This window comes from Nerophis lumbriciformis, linkage group LG12, assembly GCF_033978685.3.
Source record: "Nerophis lumbriciformis linkage group LG12, RoL_Nlum_v2.1, whole genome shotgun sequence".
NCBI lineage: Eukaryota > Metazoa > Chordata > Actinopteri > Syngnathiformes > Syngnathidae > Nerophis > Nerophis lumbriciformis.
The window spans coordinates 42,248,379-42,267,626 of NC_084559.2; the positions used below are offsets into that span (position 1 = coordinate 42,248,379).

Genomic DNA, 19,248 nt, shown 5'->3' on the forward strand with positions numbered 1-19,248 from the left:
TATGCACTATAAAATGTATTACTTCCATCCAACCATTTTCTGTACCACGTGTCCTGATTTGGGTTACAGGTGAGCTGAAGCCCACACAAGTTCCCAAATGGAGTTCCGAACCTGAGATCTCCTGACTGTTTGGCCAACATGAACCACTTTTATCCAACGTGCGGCCATTCCATTACGGTTGTAATGCGGCGTCCGAGGGTCAAATGATAGGAAGGCAGACTTTCAGTTTGTTGGACGTGTGACGTGTTTATTGACAAAGCATGCCTCAAACACGTGTAAAACAGAACAACAAATCGTAGTAGTGACTTAAACAATCAAAAGTACAAAGCAAGAAAGAAAAACATGTGTTTTGGCACAAAATGTCCCCCGCACATAACCTTTCTGCTCTTTCATATGGCTTCCCACACTACCTGGCATGTGCCACTGTTGCCCTCAGGTTTGCTTACCAACACAATCTAACATTTCGACACGTCAAACAGTAGCGTGTCGTCATAGTGTTAAAATACAGGAACCCAAAGATACTAATACTATCTATCCCTCATGCACTATATTGACAAAAGTATTTGGCCACCTGCCTTTACTCACATATGAACTTGAAGTGCCATCCAATGGAATTGTCCCAAATGTTTTGGTATCTTGGAGCATTCAAAGTTCCTTTCACTGGAACTAAGGGGCCAAGCCCAACTCCTGAAGAACCAACCCCACACCATAATTCCTCCTCCACCAAATTTCACACTCGGCACAATGCAGTCCGAAATGTAGCGTTCTCCTGGCAACCTCCAAACCCTGACTGGTCCATCAGATTGCCAAATGGAAAAACGTGATTCATCACTCCAGAGAAGGCGTCTCCACTGCTCTAGAGTCCAGTGGCGACGTGCTTTACACCACTGCATCCCACGCTTTGCATTGGACTTGTATGGCTTAGATGCAGCTACTCGGCCATGGAAACCCATTCCATGAAGTTCTCTGCGTACTGTACGTGGGTTAATTGGAAGGTCCACATAAAGTTTGGAGCTCTGTAGCAACTGACTGTGCAGAAAGTCTTTGCACTATACGCTTCAGCATCCGCTTACCCCTCTCTGTCAGTTTACGTGGCCTACCATTTGGTGGCTGACTTGCTATTGTTCCCAAACTCTTCACTTTTCTTATAATAAAGTTGACTTTGGAATATTTAGGAGCAAGGAAATTTCACGACTAGATTTGTTGCAAAGGTGGCATCCTATGACAGTTCCACACTGGAAATCACTGAGAGCGGCCCATTCTTTCAAAAATATTTGTAGAAACAGTCTCCATGCCTAAGTGCTTGATTTTATACACCGGGCCAAGTGATTATGACACCTGACTCTCATCATTTGGATGGGTGGCCAAATACTTTTGGCAATATAGTGTATCTCTCTGAACCAAACCTAAGATGGACTACATATAAAACAAACTACCCCATGTGAGTTGGTATATATATTTTTTTAATTGTATTTTTTCAACCAATCAATCCAACAAAATATTACTCAATAATAATACAATTCCAATTCCAAAACCAAACCCGGCCTAGCAACATTCAGAATAGCAATCAACAGAGCAATTGAGAGGACACAATTGTATATATATTATATATTAAACATAAAAGCATGTTTAACACATGTATCATGTTGTAATGTTCGAAATAAACTCAAACCATAACCATGATTTTTCCAAAACTCAAAACCAGTGAAGCTGGCAAGCTGTGTAAATCGTGAATAAATAAAAAATACAATGATTTGCAAATCCTTTTCAACCTATATTCAATTGAATAGACTGCAAAGACAAGATATTTAACGTTCGAACTGGAACATTTTGTTATTCTTTGCAAATATTAGCTCATTTGGAATTTGATGCCTGCAACATGTTTCAAAAAAGCTGGCACAAGTGGAAAACAAGACTGAGAAAGTTGAGGAATGCTCATCAATCACTTATTTGGAACATCCCACAGGTGAACAGTCTAATTGGGAACAGGTGGGTGCCATGATTGGGTATAAAAGCAGCCTCCATGAAATGCTCAGTCATTCACAAAACAAGGATGGGGCTAGGGTCACCACTTTGTGAACAAATGCGTGAACAAATTGTCGAACAGTTTAAGAACAACATTTCTCAACCAGCTATTGCAAGGAATTTCGGGATATCACCATCTACGGTCTGTAATATCATCAAAAGGTTCAGAGAATCTATAGAAATCACTGCACGTAAGCGATGATATTACAGACCTTGGATCCCTCAGGCGGTACTGCATCAAAAAGCGACATCAGTGTGTAAAGGATATCATCACATGAGCTCAGGAACACGTCAGAAAACCACTGTCAGTAACTACAGTTGGTTGCTACATCTGTAAGTGCAAGTTAAAACTCTACTATGTAAAGCGAAAGCCATTTATCAACAACACCCAGAAATGCCGCCGGCTCCGCTGGGCCCGAGCTCATCTAAGATGGACTGATACAAAATGGAAAAGTGTTCTGGGGTCTGACGAGTCCACATTTCAAATTGTTTTTGGAAACTGCGGACGTCATGTCCTCCGGAACAAAGAGGAAAAGAACCATCCGGATTGTTATCGGCGCAAAGTTGAAAAGCCAGCATATGTGATGGTGTGGGGGTGTATTAGTGCCCAAGGCATGGGTAACTTACACATTTGTGAAGGCACCATTAATGCTGAAAGGTACACACAAAGTCACGTCATAGTGAAAATTGATGATCGCTAATTTTTAGGTCTATTTTTTTAATGCCTGGCTGGAGATCGACTGACACACCCTCCGCCATCGACCGGTAGCTCGCGATCGACGTAACGGGCACCAAAATGAAACCAGTACTTCTGTAAATGCTAGCGAACCAATAACATAATGACGTGAATTAGACCTGTTGAGACGAGTGCTGAGTACCAAGTTCATCCACTCTGTCACAATTAAATTTGGTTAAAAAAAAAAAAAATGTGATGAGTCCTGTATTCTGACAAACTATTCTAACAGCTGTCATCTCTGACAGACCGCTGGATGTCTGCCACCCCCGGAGCTAAACGGGCCTCTCCTCAGCAACCCCTGTCAACTTAACACACACACTTAGTACACAATATCTGGACAGTATGTCGACATCTACAGAGGTTACACACCTCCGTCAGCCCTGTGCTTAGACAGCCGGCCCCACAAGGACACGCTGTCAAAACCTCTTCCCTTTCACTTCCTGACTGCGTGGCTGCACGTCCCTCTGCTGCAGGGCTTTGGAAATATATTTTCTTGCCTTTATCCATCCAACGCAGATGTGACTTTTATTTCCGTTTCTCATCCACAATGCCTTTTGTCCGCCCGTTCTGTTAACATCTGTCAACTTGGGCAGCCTTGACATTTGCCCTTTCTTTCTGTGAAAGGAAAACGTTAAAAAAAAAAAAAAAAAAGAGAACAAACAAAATTGATGATGATAAAAAAAAACCTCTGTATTGTACAAATGTGTATTTGGGGCACACTCAAAAAGAAAAATAAGGGAAGTTGCAGAGTTACTAGAAAAAGTACTGTAGTACCTGAAATGATAAGCATCAATATATTATTTTGTTAAGGCCTTTATGAAATGTTTTGTCAAGTTCACTCAAATCACAATAAACTAAATATAATGCCATTATGATTACAAGGGTTGGACAGTTCCTTTGATACCAGATTGACTAAAACCAAAAACTGTTTGGTGAAGATAGTTTTTGTTATTTTAGTGTAATAATTAGCGCTGTCAAACTGTTAATTTTCCAAGTCAGATCAACTGCACTTTTTAATGGTGATTAATCTTGATTTGAGTTAGGTTTAAATAAGATCCCAATATTTTGACCTAAATGCAATTTTATTTTGGAAATATCATACACAACCTATTTTTAAATGTTTTACTTAAATGCGCATTGTCATGATCCGTTGCCCGGATCATGTTTTGTTTAGTTTTTGACTCCCTCTGTTCTGTTTTCAGCACTCCTGGGTTTGTGTTTTAGTTGTCATGGGTGTTGATTAGTTTCACCTGCCTCTGATTAGTGTTCGGGATGCTCACCTGCTCCTTGGCACTAATCAGAGAGCTAATTATTCCTGTTTTTCGCCACACACTTTCTGGCTGTCTTGTTTGCTTTACGCAACAGTTACGTTTGATGATTTCTTACTTCTTTGCTCACAAAGTTTTGCCTTGGCTCCATGTGCTATCGGCACGCGTCTTTTTGTTTTGTATCTTGTCTTTTGGTATTTTGAATGATTTATGAGGAATAAATAATTTATTTACCTGAACATTGCCTCCGGAGTTCCTGCTGCATCTTGGGAGAACGATCCGCGCAGTAAAATGCGACCTCGACGTGACACACGTGATTTTATTTAAGCCAAATTTGCCACTGAACACATTAGGTGGGCATAACATTTTTTATTTACATCCATTCGGATTGCAATTCTTGTTCATCCAATTCTAAATCGATTCATATTTTCAGAAATGTTAATTTAAAATTATTTTTTTTAATAGGAATCACTTTAAAAAAAAAAAAAAAAAAAAATATATATATATATATATATATATATATAAATATATATATATATATATATATATATATATATATATATATATATATATATATATATATACATATATATATATATATATATATATATATCCATCCATCCATTTTCTACCGCTTATTCCCTTCGGGGTCGCGGGGGGTATATATATATATATCTATATATATATATATATATAGATATATATATATATATATATATATATTTAGGCCATCTCCATGCAACCAGAACAAGCTTCTCCTAACCTCTAATCTGTTTTGATAATGTTTCAATATATTTATTGTACCAAATACTACATTGCAAGAAATGGTTTGAATCAAGAATTATGTTTAAATCGGGAATCGATTCTGAATCGAATCGTCAGCCCAGGAATCGGAATCGGATGGAATCGTTAGGTGCCCAAAGACCTTTAACATTGACAGCCTTAGTAATAATGCAAGTGTTGTGTTCAGGTTAATTAGGGAATTTGGATTTGACTTTTAAACTTTATCACTTTTTTCCTATATTATCTGCACCAGGAAGTTATACATTTACTGGGGTTTGTCTGTCTGTCTAATAATAATAATAATAATTATAGATTTATTTTGTTTTGTTTGTGATTATCCATCCATCCATCCATCCATCCATCTTCTTCCGCTTATCCAAGGTCGGGTCGCGGGGGCAGCAGCCTAAGCAGGGAAGCCCAGACTTCCCTCTCCCCAGCCACTTCGTCCAGCTCTTCCTGTGGGACCCCGAGGCGTTCCCAGGCCAGCCGGGAGACATAGTCTTCCCAACGTGTCCTGGGTCTTCCCCGCGGCCTCATACCGGTCGGACGTGCCCTAAACTGACCAGATGCCCGAACCACCTCATCTGGCTCCTCTCGATGTGGAGGAGCAGCGGCTTTACTTTGAGCTCCCCCCGGATGGCAGAGCTTCTCACCCTATCTCTAAGGGAGAGCCCTGCCAGCCGGCGGAGGAAACTCATTTCGGCCGCTTATACCCGTGATCTTGTCCTTTCGGTCATAACCCAAAGCTCATGACCATAGGTGAGGATGGGAACGTAGATCGACCGGTAAATTGAGAGCTTTGCCTTCCGGCTCAGCTCCTTCTTCACCACAACGGATCGATACAGCGTCCGCATTACTGAAGACGCCGCACCGATCCGCCTGTCGATCTCACGATCCACTCTTCCCTCACTCGTGAACAAGACTCCGAGGTACTTGAACTCCTCCACTTGGGGCAAGATCTCCTCCCCAACCCGGAGATGGCACTCCACCCTTTTCCGGGCGAGAACCATGGACTCGGACTTGGAGGTGCTGATTCCCATCCCAGTCGCTTCACACTCGGCTGCGAATCGATCCAGTGAGAGCTGAAGATCCTGGCCAGATGAAGCCATCAGGACCACATCATCTGCAAAAAGCAGAGACCTAATCCTGCAGCCACCAAACCAGATCCCCTCAACGCCTTGACTTGTTTGTGATTATGTGGCAGTTAATAACTTAGTCAGCAATGTCACACAAAAAGTTATGGGTAGGTTTTGATGAAATTTCTAGCAAATGGGAAAAGGAACAGGTGATTCCATTTTTGGGGTGATCTGGATCCTTTTTATACTTTGTTACCTTACATCTATGTCACCAGGCACGATCTGTGTATGCTGACTGACACAAGGGTTCACGCCGTTTATGTCATTCCATTCTAGAACAAACACACTTATGGGCGGATTGTGATGAAAATTTGGGGAAATATCATGAAAGGGAAAAAGAACAAGTGGTTAAGTTTTGGAGGTGAACCCAGATCACCGCCTGGATTCAGGATTTTTTGGGGGGGGATTCAGGATTCTTTATTATTCGGCCTAGCGGAAGTCTCGTTTTTACTCTTTCTCCATTTTAAATGTGTTCATAGTACATGACTGGCTGTGATGTCATTGCAATAAATAACAGCATAAATCTTGACCAACATCACTCCTAATCCATGTATTAGTGTTTCTCTTAGTTTTAAAAATGTTATTCTTTTAATCCATCTTTTTTTCTCCCCAGATTTTTGCCAGGATAGCCACCGAGAAACATCTCCCGAGCATCGCCAGGCGGGTGATTCCTTCGTTGATGCACTTTTCAACATTTATACTTGCTTGAATGACGTTCCCACGGCCTTGACTCAGGCCCTTGAACCATACCTGGACTCTGCACATGTATGGGAGCATCTCTACTCACTGCCAGGTAAAATAGCCTGCAGCCATTGAATACTGCTCAAGGGTATGAAACTTGTTGTCAACGTGGGCCTCTTCACAGTCATGGTTGCGCTCAAACGGCTGGTGTAACTCGATCCATACGGAATGGAACTGTATTGTCATTGCACTTAAAAAGTACAACAAAATGTGTTTTTCAGTACAACCTGTCCAAGAACATTCTGTATACAGGGGTAGGTTGTGAGTTCAAACCCCGGCCGAGTCATACCAAAGACTATAAAAATGGGACCCATTACCTCTCTGCTTGACACTCAGCATCAAGGGTTGGAATTGGGGGTTAAATCATCAAAACTGATTCCTGGGCGCGGCCACTGCTGCTGCTCACTGCTCCCCTCACCTCCCAGGGCGTGATCAAGGGTGATGGGTCAAATGCAGAGAATAATTTAGTCACACCTAGTGTGTGTGTGTGACAATCATGGGTACCGTATTTTTCGGATTATAAATCGCTCCGGAGAATAAGTTGCACCGGCCGAAAATGCATAATAAAGAAGGAAAAAAACATATATACGTCACACTCGAGTATAAGTCGCATTTTTGGGGGAAATGTATTTGATAAAATCCAACACCAAGAATAGACATTTGAAAAGCAATTTAAAATAAATAAAGAATAGTGAACAACAGGCTGAATAAGTGTACGTTATATGAGGCATAAATAACCAACTGGTATGTTAACGTAACATATTATGGTAAGAGTCATTCAAATAACTATAATATATATAACATGCTATACGTTTACCAAACAATCTGTCACTCCTAATCGCTAAATTAGATGAAATCTTCTTCCTCTGTGTCGCTTCTAAACAACTCTGCCAACTCTGCCAACTCCAAAGGTATGCGCCGCTTCCTCATGCCGTTTTCTGCCGCATATTTCACTACGTCCAGCTTGTAATCTGCAGTATAGGATTTCCTTTTCGGTGCCATTTTTGTTCAGCCCTTCTGAGTTTTTATAAGTTACCACCAGTGTTGAAATGATCCATTTTTATAGCTACGGACGTAGTAGCAGGTAGCATCCAATGACCCACAATGCACTTCTGCCAAGATGCACAATGCACTTCTGCCATGACCCGCCCCCGTCAAATTTTTATTGGTTGACGTGTGTGTGACGATTGCTGACATTCGCCTCGTCTCTTACGGGAATGAGATAAATAATATTATTTGATATTTTACGGTAATGTGTTAATAATTTCACACATAAGTCGCTACGGAGTATAAGGCGCACCCCCGGCCAAACTATGAAAAAAACTGTGATTTATAATGCGAAAAATACGGTACTTTAACTTTAACTTTAGACTGAATAGAAAAACTGATTTGTCACCACTTTGCGGCATCCTGTATAGAGATAGGAAGTAAATGTAAACATGGCCTCATTCTGCAAAGTGACATCGCGATAACACAGTTGGTTGCTATGGAAGCGTCCTAGATCTAGTCCAACAAAGTCAAAAACATCACAGGTGTCCTTGAAGAAACTGGGAGAAGGAGTTGACAGTGTATTTCGATGCAATGGTCTCACTGGGTGTGTTTACATCATGACCTTGCCAAGGCCAGTGCAGAGGGAGCTGAATTGTAGACAAGGATTGTTTTGGGAAGGTTGAGCAGGCTTATGTGTCTGTTTTGGCTCTCAAATTGATCATAATTTCGCTTTGCAGAGCGGAACGTTTCTTTGAGATGTTATCCAGTTTGGGTTTAGTTCAAAATCACTACAGTCTGAGTGCCCATAGCTGTGACCCTCCTGTCAATCATTTGTGGCAGCTTCAATGTACCTTATACTGTTGCCAGCATGTTACGAATCTGTCGATACACCAGGACAACGTTTACTCCAATCAGCGGATGTCCGGTTGTCATGATTCTGAATAGGTTGATGTCTTCGACATCTTTGAGGGAACAAATCGTCAGACACACGACCCTCCACTTTTCCCATGAGTCCATCGTGTATCCAGCAACAAACGTTCCTTTTGGACAGGCAGGTTCCCCCGAACCCGGGCTTCTCAACGAGAAGATCGTGTCAATTTCATTGAGAGGCATTTGATCAATTCCATTGTTTAGATTTTGGAGAGCAGCGCAAAAAGGGGCTCCAAGAAAGTTAAGACAAGACGAGACAAAGAACCAAAAGCAGGAGAGGTAAGGGAGAGTGAAGGGAAACGTCCGCCTTTGTTGAGAGCCAGGAAGAAAATATGAAAAAATATATACATTTAAATGTATAATCGCATCATGATGCTATTAGTAATTTCCCTTGCAATTCAGTGTTAGCATTTTGTTTTTCTTTTTAGAATCTCAACTTGTCACAAGCTGATATTTAAGTATATTTTACAGTAGCTTTTAGGGAGTCAGGCAACAAAAACTTTTCCAATTCTTGTTGCATTAAATAATAATGTTTAAAGTGAAATAATCTTTGATTGCATGCAGTACAAGAAAGATTAGGCACCTTACTAATGTGCAGTATCTCAAAGCTTTTTAGATCCACATAAAATGAACTGACGGGCCAGATCTGGTTCCAGGGCCTATAGTTTTATACCAGCGCTGTAGCTCAAATGAACCTCACACAGTTTTTATCATATTGGTGTAAATGCAGTGTGTCATTTTTATAGGCTGCTGCTGTAGTTCTGTACCAACCTTTAAGGCTGAACTTTTGTAGGTAGCGTCTATAAAAGGGCACTGACGAACGAGACTTGACCGCATCATTTAAAATGTCAAACACTAAAAGCTTGTAATATTTCATTATATTTCAAGGGCTAGTGTGCAATTGCAAAACCATGATTATTATTTTATTTTCCTTTTTTTTTTTTTTTTTTAATCCCTTTTTCTTATCTCTATCTAATACATATTTTAACACAGAGTCCCTGTGGAGGTTTTTGTACTTACTTTGTAATTTTTACATTATGGTCGACTGTAAATTATTGGAGTATTAATTAGGGTTAAGTCTGGACTTGGAAAGAAAGACATTGAGACGACAGGAGCAAGGTAGACCACCACTGTCATCCAATCACTGTTTAACTGTTTAATTACACAGGCAAATTATTTTAATTACTGTATTTTCCGGACTACGGGAGTGCACCGGGATACCGCTAACGTTTTTTTAAGAAACATTTTTTTTCCATGTATTATACTCAATGGACTATAAGCCACAGATATATACTTTGTGAAATGAGTAATTTACACAGAAATATTTTGTAATTGTTTATTTACATACCTAATTGTTTCCATGCGATGTCTGTAACACGGCAGTAAAACGGATGATCAAACCAAACAAAAGCCATTGTATATGGACTCACTAGCTGCGGAAGCTAGCTCTCCAATCAGCTAAACAGACTCAATAACTCCACCAAGACATATTGTTGAATTTACAAAAAAATTTGTGAAACTGAAACAATACAAAAAAGAATGCCATTTTAAGTTAATAATACTAACACAGACACTCGGAAACATAGTAGCATATTAGCTAATGCCAACGACGCTAACTTGATTACATTACGAAAGCACGTGCAAACATGCATGACAACACACCTACGGACATCAGACATGGGACGGTTTAGTAAGTAAGAATTGTTTTAGTTATATTGTAAAACTTACAGCATTGCTTGGAGTTGATGAATCAAGAATCCATACGAGTAGAACCGTTGTGGATGGCGAGAAGACGGAATGGCACTTGTACTTCTGGTTGAAAGCACTAAACAGAAGAAAATACTGTAGATGTTCATGTCGCAACACCTGGGGCAAGCGAACTCGTCCAAAAGATGGCGGCGTAGCACAAACAATAACACACCTTTTCAGTGTCTTTGCTTGAGTGTTGTTTTTTTTTTTACTAGTTTGTACCCTGATGTGGGATCTGAGCCGAGGATGTCGTTGTGGCTTGTGCAGCTCTTAGAGACACTTGTGATTAAGGGCTATATAAATAAACTTTGATTGATTGATTGATTTGCATTATGGCCGTCAGGGAAGAGAAATCCCCAAATTAGCCGCACCGTTTTATAAGATGCAGAGTTCAAAGTATAGGAAAAAAGTAGTGGCTTATAATCCGGAATTGAGGTTACTGGGCTGTGCCAAATCCTGTTATTATTCCAGCTATTCACATTCATATATACATGTTTCTCTGTTCCACTTGCATCACATACTGTAGGAGCAAGTGGCACTGGTTTCTAATCAATACACCAGCATTCATTGATAGAATGGCTGCTGTGTAAAAACTAAGTGACTTTGAAAAATAGGTCTAGGTCTTACCTGCCAAGCAGCACTGCCTCGTCAAACAGCTATATCATTTTGTGTTCCGCTCCAGTCTTTTTCCGCGGGTCTGAGGTCACACGTTGGTTAGACGTCCCTTAAGATTTCCCAGCACTTCCAATACTTTATCTCTCCTGTAGCATTTGCTCCTACAGCTGCTACTGTGGGAAATTTATGGCTGCCACACAGCTTCAATGCAGCATCGCTAGGCTGCCATCAATATGAGCTGGATATGAAAGGGCAGCACCATGGAAGACGGACTATACATATGCGCACCTTGAGAGGGTACTAACACTTTAGGCCACTGAAAGTTGATTGAACACATCTGAATTTAACCGGTTATGACTTGCTTTATTGGAGACATTTTTGCAGAATATCTCAACAATCGAGGGGCTATAGCTGACATTTCTGTCTCTGACATCATGAAGTACTGCGACTGACTCACAATATTTGTGGTTCACTTACTTATTTGTTGCTTTTGCAAGTAACTTAATGTGCCTATTTTTAATCATAAATACAAATGTATTATATTTTATTTTTGTTCCTTACTAATCAACCAAGGTAAAAATGCAGGATTAAGGACTTTTCAAAAAATATATGGCGGGCCACCTGTGAGTAGGGATGTATATTGCTAGGATTTTACTGATATCAATACCGATATTTCTTACCAATACCAATATTCATTAGTAGTCATTAGGGCTGGGAATCTTTGGGCACCACATGATTTGATTTGATTTGATTCGATTCTTGAGGGTAACGATTCGATTCAAAATTCATTCTCGATTCAAAACAATTCTTGATTCATCCATAACATTGGGTGGCAGTTCTAGGATTAACTACATTCCTCCATAAAATACATAAACAGCTCTGATCAATTTCTATATTACTGAAACTGTTTTTTTGTTGTTTTTTTTTTAATCAAATGCTTCCCAAACACTTAGTAAAGTCAAATACAAATAAGACAACAAGAGAAGTATCAAACACTTCTCTTTTCTAAAGTAAATGTGTACAGCAGATATAGATCCTCCACATCAATTATATGATTTGTCTGATTGGCTGGACAGGACAGATTGAAAAAAAAACAAAAAAACGATTTTTTATTTTTTTTTATCGATTAAGAATCGTTAAAAATTTGAATCGCAAGTAACGTAAAAATAGATTTTTTTTTTTTACACCCCTACTATTCAGTAGTATATCGAGCCCTGCAAAAGTGTTTGCCTGTAAGTATTAATACACATCAGCTGTTTGATTTTACAGTAATATGCATTTTAGTATTCAATTTTCCTATTAGGAGGTGTTGAAATTCGTCTGTAAAATAACCAATGCTAACCAGAAGCATCTATTGGAATCCTCCATTTTTAGGGACGAGTCCGCCCAGGTTCTTGAGTTCTAAGGCTGTCTAAATAATGAAATAATGAATAATAACAGCTGCGATCAATTTCTAAAAAACCTAAAAGAAAACTGGTTTTGTTTAAAAAAAAGTCTTCCCAAACATTTAATAAAGTCAAATCCAAATAAGATAACAAGAGAAGTATCAAACACTTCTATTTTGTAAAGTAAATGTGTACAGCAGATATATATCATCTACATCAGGGGTCGGGAACCTTTTTGGCTGAGAAAGCCATGAAAGCCAAATATTTTAAAATGTAGTTCCGTGAGAGACATATAATATTTGTTTAACACTGAATATAACTAAATGCGTGCATTTTTAAGAAAGACCAACATTTTTAGAATATAATAAGTCTCTTATTCTTTTTAATAGCATTGTTATTCTGAAGCTTACCAATAATAAATAAAATACTTCTTACCATTAATGCGACTTCTTGAACGGGTGCGGTAGAAAACGGATGTATGGATTAAAATGCATGAGAATGTTTTATATTTCGAACATTATTTTTAACATTGTAATTACCAGCGGAATTATTCATTACTTATCGTGTTAAGCAATGTCAGCTAAGACTTATCTGAGAGCCAGATGCAGACATCAAAAGAGCCACATCTGGCTGGAGAGCCATAGGTTCCCTACCCCTGATCTACATCAACAATATGATTTGTCTGAGTGGCTGGACAGGACAGACTGAAAAAAACAAAATAAAAATAGATTTTAGATTTTTTTTTAAATTGATTAAGAATCATTAAAAATTAGAATCGTAATTAACGTAAAAGTTGATTTTTTTTTGACACCCCTACTTGTCAGTAGTATATTGAGCCCTGCAAAAGTGTTTGCCCGTAACTATTAATGCACATCAGCTGTTTGATTTTACAATAATGTGCATTTTAGTATTTGATTTTCCTATTTGGAGGTGTTGAAATCCCTCAAAAAAACTGCCAATGCTAACCAGTAGCATCTATTGGAATCCTCCATTTTTAGGGACAAGCCTGCCCAGGTTCTTGAGTGCTAAGGCTATCTAAATAATAAGTGGTATCATTTCATACAAATGAGTAAGTACTAACAATAGCATTACCACCGCCAGAGACGAGGCCGAGCTGTCTAAAATCCTGAATTTGCAGGCTGCCCCGCCCTGACGGGGGATTGAAACCAAAAGTTAACTTGCATTCATATTATGTCATTGAACATAATGTACTTCACATTAGATGGAATCTCATGTACAGTTCACTCCGTCCAAAGGTGGAAAAATATTCCTCTAACACATCTATGTGCTGAATCTAATGTAAATTAGCATCGAGCTAGCACATTTCTTTTAATTAAAAGTTAAAGTTAAAGTACCAATGATTGTCACACACACACGAGGTGTGGCGAAATTATTCTCTGCATTTGACCCATCACCCCTGATCTCCCCCTGGGAGGTGAGTGTACAGCAGCGGTGGCCGCGCCCGGGAATCATTTTTGGTGATTTAACCCCCAATTCCAACCCTTGATGCTGAGTGCCAAGCAGGGAGGGAATGGGTCCCATTTTTATAGTCTTTGGTATGACTCGGCCGGGGTTTGAAATCACAACCTACCGATCTCAGGGCGGACACTCTAACTACTTTGGGACAAATATTGCATTGAGTATTATCGTCGGCGGTGTCATAACTAGCTGGATATAAAAAAATAAAAAAATACAGATAGCCGTATCATTAATGGTTCTTCTGGATTGACCCAATTAGGGAACTGTGCCAAAAAATGCATACACAAACATACCTCAACATTATATCACGAGTAGTTAAGCTTTATTTCAGGGGGGGACATTTTCATTGGCCCCCGACACATTCTAAAGACAAAATAAACACGTCCAGGATTAGAACATCACACACAAAAACAAGCCGAATTCTTCCCGAAAAATGGGACCTGAAAACTAAAATGGCCGACGATTGTATGCGGTCTTTGATGATTCCCATACGTCCGGTCTATACATTTCTTGCAAGTTATGGCGGCCGTGCTAAAGACTTCAAAAAACGTGGTTGGTAGTGTCATACCAATATTGGTAAAGAATAATGATAAATTAGAAATGTAACACCTCAAGGTGGTTAGATGAGGCAAGGCAAGTTTAATTTTAGAGCACAATAATTATGCAAGACAATTCAAAATGCTTTACAAATTACCAGAAGGTAAATAATGTCATTTCAAAAATGCAATCATCATCAAAATAATAATTAATATAATTTTCTTTGTTATCTATAACACAGAGCTAAAATTTGGATGTTTTGTTCTGGTAGTTTATCATATATTGACCTACGTTGTACTCAGTGGTGGGCTCTCAGGGCCAGCAATGCCTTAATTAAAGACAAAAGTAATTTACTTTCCCTAAATATCTAAAAGTATTCATAATCTCTTCATGTCATATTATGCTCCTTCCAGTGCTGTTGTTTTTAGGTTAGAGTTTTTATCCAATCAGAATTCATCTAGCTTATGTTGCCATGCTGTACCAAATCTGCCCGGGGCCTTCAGAATCAACAATGCGGGCGTCCATGCACTGGCAGTGAACGGGGACATACAGTTGATAGATAATTGCGATAGCCAATCAGATCACGAGTTGTTGTCAGTAAGGCCTTCTAGATGGCCTCACGTTAAACGTGACATTTACGAGTCCTGTGATTTGATACTCATCGGGACCGTTAGCGGATGAATTTGAGGACACATACAGTTGATAGACAGTTGCGATAGCCAATCAGATCACAAGTTGTTGACAGTAGCCTATCTAAGTAGCCTAAAGTTAACGAGACTGTGATTGGATACTCGTCACTCCAAAGTGAGTATCTATTCACAACTTCAATTTAGCAGGAAGTGTTGCGCCATAGCCATACCGGGCTAGCAGAGAAAGGAGAACAAAACGTTGTTAGGTGGCAGATATATATTTGCAAGGCCATTTTCAAGAAGGATTTTTAAAGAGAAACTACATCTTGTGATACGATGTCGGCCAACCCCGGAAGCTAGCTCAGCTGTTCTGGCGATGAAATGGGGAAATGCCCGCCATTTCCACTCGAATTAACCGACGACGAGGGGTACCACTGGTTTATACAGCGTCAAATGGGTGCTACAAATTGTGAGTTCTAATATTTCATTTCTTTATTTTTTTCACGTTTAATATGTTTTTTGCAATTTTAATTTTGGCACTACCACATAAGATATGTTGGGGATTTCAATACACAGTAGTGCGTAAATGTGTTCCTGTATAATATTTCTCCAGCAATAGTCATGTGGTGACATCAATTATGGTATTTTGAGAGGTAATCATTGAAGTCGGACATCACTGAAAGCCAATGTTCCCTCTAATTTTTCATGTGTGTGAGCAAACACAAAAACTCCCTGAGCATTCAGTGGAGCACATGTGAGCAACATCACACGTGGCAATACCAGCAGCTCACCTGTCTCAAACCAGTCTTTTATTATAACACTCAAATGAGAGGAGTCATTTTCATGAGATTATTTTGTAATATTAGTGATTTGGCCCACTTGTAATGAAAATAAAAGAAATCTTGTTTTTCATAAGCTATGGATTAGTATTGTACAATGTGTTTGGGTGGGGGTCCTGCTTTGGAAATCATTTGTACCCCTTTCAGAGATCAATCAATCTCAATCAATCAATCTTTATTTATATAGCCCTAAATCACAAGTGTCTCAAAGGGCTGCACAAGCCACAATGACATCCTCGGTACAAAGCCCACATACGGGCAAGGAAAAACTCACCCCAGTGGGACGTCGATGTGAATGACTATGAGAAACCTTGGAGAGGACCGCATATGTGGGTAACCCCTCCCCTCTAGGGGAGACCGAAAGCAATGGATGTCGAGTGGGTCTGACATAATATTGTGAGAGTCCAGTCCATAGTGGATCCAACATAATAGTAAGAGTCCAGTCCATAGTGGGGCCAGCAGGACACCATCCCGAGCGGAGACGGGTCAGCAGCGCAGAGATGTTCCCAGCCGATGCACAGGCGAGCGGTCCACCCCGGGTCCCGACTCTGGACAGCCAGCACTTCATCCATGGCCACCGGACCTGTGCCCCCCCCCCCTCAAGGAAAAGGGGAGCAGAGGAGAAAAGAAAAGAAACGGCAGATCAACTGGTCTAACAGGGGGGCTATTTAAAGGCTAGAGTATACAAATGAGTTTTAAGATGGGACTTAAATGCTTCTACTGAGGTAGCATCTCTAATTGTTACCAGGAGGGCATTCCATAGTACTGGAGCCCGAATAGAAAACGCTCTATAGCCCGCAGACTTTTTTTGGGCTCTGGGAATCACTAATAAGCCGGAGTTCTTTGAACGCAGATTTCTTGCCGGGACATATGGTACAATGCAATCGACAAGATAGGACGGAGCTAGACCGTGTAGTATTTTATACGTAAGTAGTAAAACCTTAAAGTCACATCTTAAGTGCACAGGAAGCCAGTGCAGGTGAGCCAGTATAGGCGTAATATGATCAAACTTTCTTGTTCTTGTCAAAAGTCTAGCAGCCGCATTTTGTACCAACTGTAATTTTTTAATGCTAGACATAGGGAAACCCGAAAATAATACGTTACAGTAGTCGAGACGAGACGTAACGAACGCATGAATAGATCACATTTAGTTCCCCTTAAACATCCTCATGTTGCACAATGTGCATGCACAGTGTGCATTCCTGTAACTTTCTCTCGTAACAGCATTCCATGATTAATATCAATAGATTAACATTAATAATAAATGACAGTAGAATAAGCACGCGTATGACTGAGGAGTCATAGTGTAACTTTGTGTGGTGTTTGAGTTGTCCGACTTTTTGTGTGGCCGTAAATGCACCAGTGGCTTAGTGCTATGCGTGTTGGTGGCAGATGACAAGTTGGTTTTGGCCTGGTTTGTACGGCAGAAAATAAAACAATTTTCGAGATAGAAGTTTTTTACTCATGTTTTTGGTGTGGTTATGGCCGAATATAAACAGTTTTGCTCAATAAAGTGATCGATATAATTCCTGTCCTCGAAGAATCTCGATAGACGTTACAATAATTGAACGATGTTCAATTAAACGATGTTCACGAACACCGTTAGGGCCGCTTGTTGTCACTGTCACTCAGAGTTGCATTGCAAAATTACACAGAATAAATGTGTTTATTTTGTTTAGAATTCAGATGGGATTTGATTTGGTGCGCGGCATATATTTGCTAAGCGCAGAGGAGGCTTGAGCAGTGCGCAATTGCGCAGGCACGCACAGTGTTTTTCAACCTTTTCTGAGGCAAGGCACATTTTTCTCATTAAAAAATCCGAAGGCACACCACCAGCAGAAAACGTTAAAAAATGAAACTCCACCAGGTCGTCGTGCCTTATTTTGAGTTTGTTGGTGTTATCCTGTGTGCAGTGTTTTAGTTCTTGTCTTGCGCTGTTATTTTGGTGGCCCTTCCTGTTTTGTTGGTGTTTTTCTGTAGCAGTTTCATGTCTTCCTTTGAGCGCTATTCCGCACACCTGGTTTGTGTTAGCAAGCAAGACTATTTACATTGTTGCTATCCTTCTTTGGACATTGTTGATTGTCATGTCAAGAACGGATGTACTTTGTGGATGCTGTAAGTTTTTGCTGTCGTCCAGCATTCTGTTTCTGTTTACTTTGTAGCCAGTGCAGTTTTACTTTCGTTTTGCATAGCCATTGCCTTTCCCTTTCGTTAATTTTTGGTTGAAGCATTACATACCTTTTTACCTGCACACTGCCTCCCGATGTGGTCTGCATATTGGGATTTTAACAAACCATCCTTGTCTCACTCGACACATTCCGACTTTTACAAAGCAATTAACTACCTGCTGCCACCTACTGACATGGAGTATTATGTGGTTACCCTGCTGAGTTTTACACAGCACAGACACTAAGCAACGGCACATTATTTGCAGATTATAATTATTGATTTGCAAAAAATATTTTTTGGACCAATTAGGTGAAGTTGCATAATTTCCCACGGCACACCAGACAATATCTCACGGCACACTAGTGTGCCGCGGCACAGTGGTTGAAAAGCACTGCCTTAGAGGGAACGTTGCTGAAGGCTTAGGTGGGAACCGCACAACCTGCCACTGATTGTACTGGTTTTAGCATATTTAATGTACAAAATGTATCAAAATAAACCCCGCATCCTTAAATATTTTGGTATGCGGCCCTCATTGAAAAAAGTTTGGCCGCCCCTGCTTTATTTGTTGACCTCTCTCATCAGAAACGTCACAAACAGAGCCTGTCGTGATCGGCTGCATCCGAGTGATAGTCACCAAGTCCACCAATAGCCTCCTGACTCACCTGGTTTCCATGGCGACAGAGGAGCCCAGTGGAATCTTCGGGGCGAGAGATGTTCCAGAAAGTGTTCTGGCTAAAGTTCCCAAGGATTGGAAGTATGCACCTGTGGAGACGCAAGGGAAAGGTTCCTCATCTTCAAAAAGTAGGCATAGAGTACTGTACTGTAACTATTTCCTGCCCCACGGAGCAACAGGTGTGCAATCTCTCCCTGCAGCTGGCATATCCCTTGCCATCCAAGCCATGTCCTTCATTTTCACCAACCTGCCGTTGTTGGTAGCGCCTTTGCCCCTCCCCATCCGCCATCTCTTCCAAGTGGCTGAGAAACACCTTTCCCAGCATGCCCGGCAGCTGCGCTCTGTGGGACTGCTGCTGCGGTCCCTGTTGAACTGCCTGATCCATGGACTGGGGGACCCGCACTCACTGGAGGAGATCAGTGGACTGGCCTTGAACTGCCAAGCCAAAGACCGCCTGATTCTGCTGGCCGAGTGTCTGCAGGCTTCAATGGGGATTCAGCAGAAGGTGAAGTTGTGAATAATGGAGCAGTAATAGCAATCATGAGGGTCTAAAATAGATAATAT

At 40.4% G+C, this 19,248-nt stretch overlaps 1 protein-coding gene across 3 annotated transcripts in view; it reads left to right on the plus strand.

Annotated features, from left to right (window-relative positions):
- kiaa0825 (KIAA0825 ortholog) overlaps nucleotides 1–19,248 on the plus strand; it is a 573,303-nt gene that overhangs the window by 180,254 nt on the left and 373,801 nt on the right. For all 3 annotated transcript variants that reach the window (XM_061986612.1, XM_061986613.1, XM_061986614.1), the window contains exons 16-18: nucleotides 6,562–6,741; nucleotides 18,594–18,812; nucleotides 18,885–19,189. In XM_061986612.1, the coding sequence (XP_061842596.1) occupies nucleotides 6,562–6,741; nucleotides 18,594–18,812; nucleotides 18,885–19,189 (704 nt within the window). The remainder of the gene's footprint in view (nucleotides 1–6,561; nucleotides 6,742–18,593; nucleotides 18,813–18,884; nucleotides 19,190–19,248) is intronic.